Source organism: Dendronephthya gigantea, unplaced genomic scaffold (genome assembly GCF_004324835.1).
Source record: "Dendronephthya gigantea isolate DGI-Jeju-01 unplaced genomic scaffold, DenGig_1.0 000037F, whole genome shotgun sequence".
Taxonomy (NCBI): domain Eukaryota; kingdom Metazoa; phylum Cnidaria; class Anthozoa; order Malacalcyonacea; family Nephtheidae; genus Dendronephthya; species Dendronephthya gigantea.
The window spans coordinates 1,047,179-1,056,956 of record NW_021163047.1 but is presented as its reverse complement, the minus strand read 5'-3'; the positions used below and the strand labels follow the sequence as shown (position 1 = coordinate 1,056,956).

The 9,778-nt window shown below is 35.6% G+C and overlaps 1 protein-coding gene across 1 annotated transcript; it reads right to left on the bottom strand.

Annotated features, from left to right (window-relative positions):
- Positions 1 to 1,414: 1,414 nt before the first annotated feature.
- On the bottom strand, positions 1,415 to 6,313 carry LOC114526103. The gene is made up of 8 exons (XM_028547605.1): positions 6,218 to 6,313; positions 4,829 to 4,898; positions 4,428 to 4,624; positions 3,742 to 3,845; positions 3,613 to 3,710; positions 3,374 to 3,479; positions 2,452 to 2,620; positions 1,415 to 2,048 (listed from the first exon to the last, which is right to left on the bottom strand). Exons 1-8 carry the CDS (start codon positions 6,251 to 6,253, stop codon positions 1,752 to 1,754), a joined length of 1,077 nt encoding a protein of 358 aa, XP_028403406.1. The 5' UTR covers positions 6,254 to 6,313; the 3' UTR covers positions 1,415 to 1,751.
- Positions 6,314 to 9,778: the final 3,465 nt, after the last annotated feature.

Genomic DNA, 9,778 nt, shown 5'->3' with positions numbered 1-9,778 from the left:
CTATGGTATTGTCGTTGGAGATACTGGATTTTAGCTTCTCGAAGGCAGCTTGTTGTGCATGACTCCAGTGGAATTTATTCTCGTTGTGGGTTAATTCTCTTAAGGTTGCGTCAAAGAGGCGTATCCGGGGATGAATTTCGCCAAGTATCCGGTCATACCGAGGAAGCTTCGTACTTTTGATTTCGATTTCGGTGGAGTACACTCTTGGATGAATCTCACTTTGTCTGGTGTTGGGTTGAGCCCTTGTTGGCTGAATCTTTAGCAATAGAATTCCAGTTCCCGCTGACCAAACTCGCACTTCGTCCGGTTGAATGTGATGCCGTAATCGGCTGCTCTCTGTAGGACAGCTTCGAGCGTCGTTTATATAACTTTATATCAACATATAATATATATATATAAATATATATAAAGCTAAAAAAATATTGTAGCTAATGCAAAACTCAAAATATAGCTTTATTTATATTTATCTATTATAACTAAATAAAACTTTCCAACCCGAAATCCCACTAAACAAAACGAGTTTTCTTCGGTGAAATTTTTTTAAATTTTGTACGTATCAAGACATTAATTTCGTTAACCTAAATACAGATTTTCACACTATTGTATAGAGGGATTTTTTAACATCAATTTTGAACCTTTTTGTACATTACCTGAAAATATATCGATGCCGTTTATTTACTGAAATTATGCATGTCAGGAGAACGATCAAAACACTACTCATTGATTTGCAAGACTTGGAGAAAATTTACCGAAGGGAATCTTAAAAATGGCAAAATAAAAAAGCGCTTTATTGAAGGCGCGCTGTTGCCATGATAACTGAAGAGTTTTCAAATAATATCGCGTCTGTTTGGCGAAAATTTCAACCTCCTACCGCCCGATATAATAGTTTGGTAGTCATTCTTATGCCCTAGTGCAGTTTAGGAGAAAAACTGTAAAGGGACACCTTAAAACATAACATATATTAATTATATGAATGCATGTAAAAACGTCTTTGCCGGATTGCTAAGTCAAAAACACTGATATGGATATAGACTAGATAACGCATCTCCATACAAATGCCGATACAAAAAGTGAAGCCGGAATTTAGCTAACTTTCTTACGGCATTATACAGAGAGGGGGGGGGGGGTTGGTCCCACTTTATCAGTAGATTTGTATTAAAAAATCACAGTTTTTTTCGATTTTTTCGCTTTACACAATCTCGATCGGGCTAAAGTCTCTATCAGTAGACGGACATGCAGGAAGACAATAATAAAGAATTTTGACCACGAAAGTGCTGTTGTTGTAGCTTTCTAACGTTTGAATAATGGGTTTTCAAGTTCGGTGGAGTGGTGTTCTAATTGTTGGTGATCTAAATAATGAGATCTGCATTGAAACAAATGTAGAATATTTCAATGAACTCTCAATGTACTCCGAATGAAAATATATTGTCAACATTTACAATGATCGCTAAATTTTCTATAGTATATATATTAAGGGATTATAAATTGGCTTCTTCAACCCACCGAACTCGTAATTCCATTTTTAATTAACTCAATACAGAGTGAATTAACTCATATGCAGAGTGAATTAGTTACGATGTTCAAAATAAGAGCTCGTAAACATTGGAGCATTCGTGACTTTTGACTCGTTCACATCTATCAAAAGAAGAAAATCGCAGCAAAATTGGCAGCTGTAAACAGGCCTAAAATTCTTTCTTCTTTGCAAATTACACGTAGATCAAAATAAAAGGATTTCTGACACATTGTTTACATCAAATAGGTATCGCTGGATTCTTTGGATTGTACCACCACTTCAACTTCCCAGCAGTTGTGCTTCCCCACCAGTCCGTAGTAGTTTCTTTACATTGAAGATCATTGATATCTGATCTAAGATGTATTTCACCATCTTTGACTTGAAACAGCGGCGTATTATTTTTTTCTTTTTCATCCAAAAAAGGTAAGAAGTCAGTGACTGCACATGGATCAGGTTTTATATCGGGAAAATCGTAAGCCATGGAAACCTGGTGGACTGATTTCTGGGAAGCTTCCACCACAAGGTTGAAATTATCCTTTCAGGGAATAAATTCAATAAAAAAGAGTTATTCTCTAGGAAAGCATTCCTCGGCCATATTTTATTGTTTATCAACATTATATACCTTATAGGAGTGATATTTTCAAAAGCCACTAGTTTAGCAAAGCCTCTGGGTATATGAAAATATATAAAATAAGATGAACTTTTTTAATCAGTACTCCTCAGAAATGCTGACATAATTGAGCGTCATGATAATCACGCTTCCCTTCTCTTTATACTGAGAGCGAGAAGGCCAAATCCATGCGTGATGTAACAATGAATTCATCAAAAATATATGTATTCTTGTATTCTTATCTTTCGAAAACAATTTCTCGGAAATTAAATGCAGTTACCAAACAATTATATCAACTAAGTTTACCCATGCAATTACGGTGAGTTACCTTGTCCTTATTTTTCATCAGCATTCCATCCCCATAAGCAATCCATTTATGTCCACGTACGTTGGTAACACGAAGACCAAACTTGTTGTCTTCATCATGCATGAATTTGGACAGAAGATCTCCTGTTAAACTTGGTGTGACGTTAGAATGAAGTTCTGCTCTCGGTGTTCTGAAATTTCAATTGGAATATCGCTTTGTTATTGTTTCTGATGCGTCATTTTTTTACTAGAATTGTTGTTGTTGTTGTTGTTGTTGTTGTTGTTGTTGTTGTTGTTGTTGTTGTTGTTGTTGTTGTTGTTGTTGTTGTTGTTGTTGTTGTTGTTGTTGTTGTTGTTGTTGTTGTTGTTGTTGTTGTTGTTGTTGTTGTTGTTGTTGTTGTTGTTGTTGTGTTGTTGTTGTTGTTGTTGTTGTTGTGTTGTTGTTGTTGTTGTTGTTGTTGTTGTTGTTGTTGTTGTTGTTGTTGTTGTTGTTGTTGTTGTTGTTGTTGTTGTTGTTGTTGTTGTTGTTGTTGTTTTTTTGTTGTTGTTGTTGTTGTTGTTGTTGTTGTTGTTGTTGTTGTTGTTGTTGTTGTTGTTGTCGTTGTTGTTGCTGTTATTGTTTTCCTTCTCCTTGTTGTTTTTGTTGTCGTTGAACTTCTTGATATTTTGTTAGTCGTCATTGTTGTTGTTTTCCTCCTGCCAGGCATGTTGTTGTTGTTATTCTCGCCGTCGATTATGCAAAAATAAATATATGCATTGTGTGTAAATAGACTGTAATATGATTTGTAGTAGGATATAACACCGAGTGGCAGCCCGCCATGGCAAGCAGAAAATTCTACTTGACCACGGCAGGATTTGAACCCGGATTTGATTTGTGTCATATCCTACTACAAATCATTCCTATTCCCGAGTACCACCCTTATGCAAATACTATAATATCATACCTAATATGTCCACTTGCAAATGCATCAGTAAAGAAATGAAGGGCAAATGCCTCAATTGAATAGGCCATATCGCGCAGCTTTTCTTGATCTCTCCCCTTTGAGCGACCTAATCAAGATATGATTCAATTGATCGTGAGATATATGTCTTCTGCGCATGTTCGGTATAAAGGCAACAGGAAATAAAAGCACTGAGAAGAAAGGTGAGAAAAAACTCAACAACTTATTAAGCAGCTTATTACCTGCTTTCCGAGCTATCTCAATGGCATATCCATGTCCTGTTTCATAAGCTCTTTTAGCACGGGATCCAAAGTGATCAAAATTTTTGTGTGCAAGTTTCAACATATTGCCAGGCCTTATGGGAATTCCACCTTCCACCGGTAGCTTCATCCCATTCTCTGTCAGTGTGACGACATTGGCGCTTCCGTCCGTCCGTTTCCTCTCGGATCATTTTAACCAACTTATCTAATTGTTCCTTAAAACAATATTTTTTGAATGAAATACTTTTTTTGTAAATTCGCAAACTCACAACTATTAAACCCATAACCCGGCGTAGAATTCCATAAAATTTATCGCTCGCCAACAAATATAGTGGGTCCTTGTGTCTATCAGAGAGGTCTCTAGCTCTCGATCGTGTTTATCAAGGCAAGAAGGTTGGTCCATGACATCATGTTCCTAGGTAGTCATGAATGAGGAAAAGCAAGCTATGGATGACGAAGAGGTTTATAAATTAAGCGAATTTCTTTGTGCGAAAATCTTTCAACGTAGCTAATAAAATCGTTGCCCCCTGATATCATATTCCAGGGTAGTCATGAGTGAGGAAAAAGCAAATATCAATGACGAGACTGCGATTTATGGATTATTGAATGGATTATTTTCACAGGTTTATAAATTAAGCGAATTTCTTTGTGCGAAAATCTTTCAACGAAGCTCAATAATAACATTTAGTACCGTATGAAATAAAATCACATGAAGTGTCTGTTTTATTCCTTCATTTTCTTCATTTTTCAAACTTATATGTATATCAATACAGTAATATCATATAATACTCTCAAACCTTATACTTTCCTTCATATGGGGTGTTTGCCAAAGTTGAGTAAGCATTGATGAATCTGTGTAATCTATCAGAATGGCTAGGGTTCAAGGGATTTACAATCGGTTCATCAGGTACGCCATAAAAGTCTCCAGCAAGAGTAATGATATATGCAAACTCAAGACGAACTCCATTTGGAAGAGTAAGAATTTTTTCCTTTCCTATATATGATGAAAGTAAATCTTTTGAACGAAGTAGCGCGCTCAGAAAACCACAATAATGTTTTTTTCTGCTTTAGGCATTAGGCTCTGCATCCTAACCGCGGCATGGTATACCTCAAGCCATGTTGCTATACGTATTAACCTTAGTTACTATAGGTATTAACCTGATGAAAAGACTGGTATTATCTGTAAAACATCTCTTACCAGTTCTCACTTTCTCCCCTATTTTCCAATGTTCGTGTGGATCAAATGTAACAGGAATAAACGTGAATCCCTAAAAAAGAAAATATTGAAGACTATTATTGTTCTCCAGATTTCTTCACGAAATAATCAAACAACTGCCTCAGTCTCCACAGTTCCTGTGCCTCCGTTGCCCACAGTATACAGGTAATAAAAAAGTTCAGTGTACGGTTATAATAAATATTCGCTCATGCGTTCTCTAATGTATTTACATTGTGAATTTGGCAACTATACTGACGAAACTTTTGTGTTTATATAATACACTCCACAGTTGTACAAGGGATGTTTTCTTATACGTACGTATGTTTCAAAAACTCTTAATTTACTTTATCACGTCTTTCAAAAGTGGAAATGTATTGCAAGTTAAAGGAAAACCGTGTCGTTCCCAACGTGTAACATTAGAGACCTTTAGTTTGACGTTTACGGCAAACACCAAACCGCTAACAAAGTTTGTGTTTTAACTCCACTATCTTTAAGTGTGCGGCAATTTCGCTAAATTACAAACGTTCTACATAAAACTTGTGATGTTCAGCTGAATGTAAGAAAGCAATAGGCTATTTCTGATGTATTTAGAAAAGCAACTAATTCATCTTTGCCCTATATGTTTAATTTCACGTTCGCCGTATAAAATTTAATGCTTGAACGGCTTAGGGTGTATATGCATGTAGTCGTTTAAGCATTAAATTTTATACGGCGAACGTGAAACACATACGGAAAACCTGAATTTGCTGCTTTTCTAAATACATCAGAAATAGCCTATTGCTTTCTTACGTTACTGCTGAACATCACACGTTTATGCAGAAGGTTTGTAATTTAGCGAAATTGCCGCACACTTAAAGATAGTGGAGTTAAAACACAAACTTTGTTAGCGGTTTGGCGTCAAACTATAAAGGTCTCTATAATTAGGGCCTGCATGATCGCCATAAGGGTAAGATATCGGCATAAACTCGGCCATAAAAGGGAACAAAGAAGAAGGTGGCTGCGCGGTAGCGACAATAATTGTTTTCGTCAGCCAAATTTGTTTCATATAATTATATAAGATAGTATGCATCAACACTCTAAAAAATACTAATACTCGATGAAATCAGCGTCTCTAGACCTCTTATCGTCTTGCTTACACGAAGTCTAAAATTTATCTTACCTCTCGTGATATTAATAGGCGATATGTACCATGAAATTTTACTATAAGTCTCAAAGGGTACTAAGAATCAAAGGGTATTTATACTGTATAATCGCAGCATCAATTGTAGCTAAGTGCATGAGAGAAATGTAGAGCTAGTGAAGCGTATTTCAATAAATAATAATAACGATAAAAAACCTACCTTTAGTGTTATGATATAAAAACAAACCTACCTCTACTAGCGTTCGACTATCAGCTGTCTCTGCCATTTTGAAGAGAATAAGTTGACAATTCTGACGACTATATAAAACGTGAACTAATAATTTCAAGTAACGAGGCCACGTTTATATGGAAAGAATGTCAGAATGTGGTCAAGACTTCCTTAGAAACAGTCCTGCTGTGGAATTCACATCCTGCCTTTCTTCAAACAATGGTGTTAGTATGAAACGGAGATACGGACAAACGAATTCAAGGACTCAAAAAATTTAAAACACGTGTTCTCTCTGTCTCAATTTAAGGACATAAAATAACGACTTTAATATACTCGTTGTTCTGTGATAAGGATGATGATACTGAATTCTGATCATGGTTCTTGTTCGCCGCTCGGCTATCTTGCATTAGTTCAGCTTAGGATTTTATCATCCTTATAAAGATATGAAGTACAAGGTTATCAATAATTATACGGTGGTTTATCTTCATCATAACAGGATAACCTCTTTCCGAATGCATCCTAATAAACGTTCTTATTATATACACAAGCGCCAGATATGAGGTATGCTGTAATTTCATTGGTTGGCTATATAGACAGATATTAGCTCATATCTGTCTAATAGAGAAAGTAAACAAAATGGCTGAAAGATTTTGGGAGTTGAGTGAAATAGAAATCCAAGCTTTAGTTGATAATAGCACACCAAAATGCACCGAAAGTGCGACAAAGTTTGGGTATATAATAAACTCACTCTCGTCGTATACTCGGTATACTCTCTATCAGCTCATATACGACTCGAGTTCCCAGAATAACTGTTAAATATATGACGTAGATAGGAATACATTTTACGTAATAAACTTCATTACGTTTCCACAGACACCACATGTCAAAACACGTTTGCTATTAAAAATATTGTCATTTATTTCAAATGCCTAATAACTCTTGTTTTATTCAGATCATATGGAAACTTCAGTAAGTTTCCGCAGTCACCACATAATATTGTTATAATCCAAGCACAACCTACGCTTCCTTTTACACTCGCGACGTTCTTCCAGTTTCTATACTGGACATCTCAATATGACTATTAAACGAATGGTGATGGGAGGTGTTTAAGACGTATCTTATAATGAATTTAATGTATAATTTCTAAAACTTAAATGTATTTTGACTAGTAGAGTTATAAAAATATGCGAGTGTTAATTTTGAAAGATGTCCTAATTGTCATACTAAAGTGCATAAACATGGTGAACATCAATTCTTATAAAGGAAAGATCCAGCATCGTTAATACCAAAGATAAATGACGTTATATTTCCCAGAAAATTTTGAGGATGAGATTTTGACGATGAGATTTTGATTTTAAACAAAGGATGCTGAAAATCTTCTCGTAAGGCCGTTCAGAAGATCGATTTAGTTATATACGTATATACATGTGGAGAATGACGCCTAATCAAATACCTATAGTCTAATATTGTTATGCTGTAGAAAATGTGCTCGTTATTGCTTTGAAAGTTATTCCTGCAGTCGCAATAAATATTTTGAGCTCAAGCGTCAAATATTTCGAGTAGACTAACTCCAGTTAGACAGTGGCACATCTAATTCCAGCGTTAGACACTGGCGCATCTCCTGACGAACTTACGTGATTATCACAGAATTCTGTTGAGAATTTTGGTGGGAAGATTTCACAGGAAAAAAAGGTACACCGGATTACTCTCAGCTATTTTCTCGTCATATATATGCATATTTTGGGAAAGACTTGATTCATCCAATGCATGCAATATTCACACAGTGGATTGCGATCAATTGTTTTAGTAGAGGCTTCACAATGGCAGATGATATACTGATTTATTGTAAGTACAATAATATAGCAGATTATCATGGACATGTGAAGTGCCATGTCTCAAACTTAAACTTCTCCCTAGAGATATTCTATTTAGGTAGCCCTTTATTCAGTTCATTGTGTCTTCCCATGCGGTAATGTCTATTATGACTTTGATACACCATGAATTATGTAACTTAGCATCATTCAAACGTGGTATAACAACTTTCTAAAATAGACAAAACACTTCTCGTCGTTTCAACCTGAGGGCCTTCGTCAGGAGAGTTAGTATGAAAATGAATAGGGGAAAATACATGTTTGTATCAGGGCAAAACACGTGATAAAAATTGGCCAATAGAAAACAAAAAATCTAAACAAATTGGAATACTTACGTTGCCAAAGAGACGCCTGATTGTGGGTCAAGAATAACCCGCAGTCAGGGAAGGCTGGTCAGCAACGAAAATATATTACAAACAGTTTTGATGTAAACATCTGGAAATTAGTCATAGTTAACAAATTTGACAAAGTAATACATACATAAATGTACTACACCAGGGGCCGGTTGTATAAAAACGTAGTTAACCTTAACTATAATTAGCGCTAATCACTGTAGTTAGATCCTTAACTATGATTAGTTAACTACACGACTTAACTGCGTTGCACAAACCGTAGTTAGTCGGATGATTAACTAATCACGTAGTTAACTTGCGTGGAGCTTGCGTGGGGTTGTTAAACAGAGAAATAACATGAAGTATCGGGAAGTTATTGACCGCTATTTTTGATTTTAAACAAGACTGTGGACTCGTGTTTACAAAAATTGACAGTATTTTGATCTAAAATATTGGAAAAATGCAATAAAACAAGGAAAAAATTCAAAATAATGCAACGAAAAAGGCGCTCTTAATATAAAAAGGTCCCTTTGAGTCAAAATACCGGGTGCAGTTGAAAATGGAGATGGCTAATCTTTGCTAGGATCGTAATTTTGCATCGACACGTCTCCCGAAGCAAAAATATACTCCGTTGCTGCCCAAATGAAAAAAATAAAAGCATATTGAAAGTTTACAAGCTTTAACGGGGCCTTTTCTGAGTGGATAACAGTTCACAACCTTGGTATGTGTTGATTTTAATGCGTTCTCACTCCTCAAAATCTCAAGACGCCATTTTTAACTACGATTTGGAAAGTTAACGATGCCCTTGAGGATAGTTAACTTTAACTACTTTTTAACTGCAGTTAAGGCTAACTACACTTTTATACAACCGGCTTAACTACGTGATTAAAGTTAACTACTTTTTAACTACTTTTTAACTACTTTTTAACTGCAGTTAGCGCTAACTACGTTTTTATACAACCGGCCCCAGAACTACACCAGTAACCTTCAGACGTTTCACGTTTTTCCATATTAGCTTAAAATTTCCCATCAGATTTTGCAATTTCTTTCATTTGTTATTGCTTTTGATCGCAATGAACTTGAACATTAACTGCAAATTTATTTCACAAATGGCGCCATTTGGGATGTAAATCACTCATGTGTAAATGTTAAAGTGCTTCCATTCCATCGTGTCGAAAAGCAAATTTCTCCATTCCGGATTTTTTCATTTCCCGAAATTGCATGATGTGGATTAATGGCGACTCAGGGGAAGTGCAAAAAGAAAGTCAGCATTGTAGATTAACCGAATTTAATCCTTGAGATTAAGGTTAGGATTACGTCTTAAATTAGGATTTACCAAACCATTATTGCCGAATTATTGCCAAAAATTCGGTAAATTTT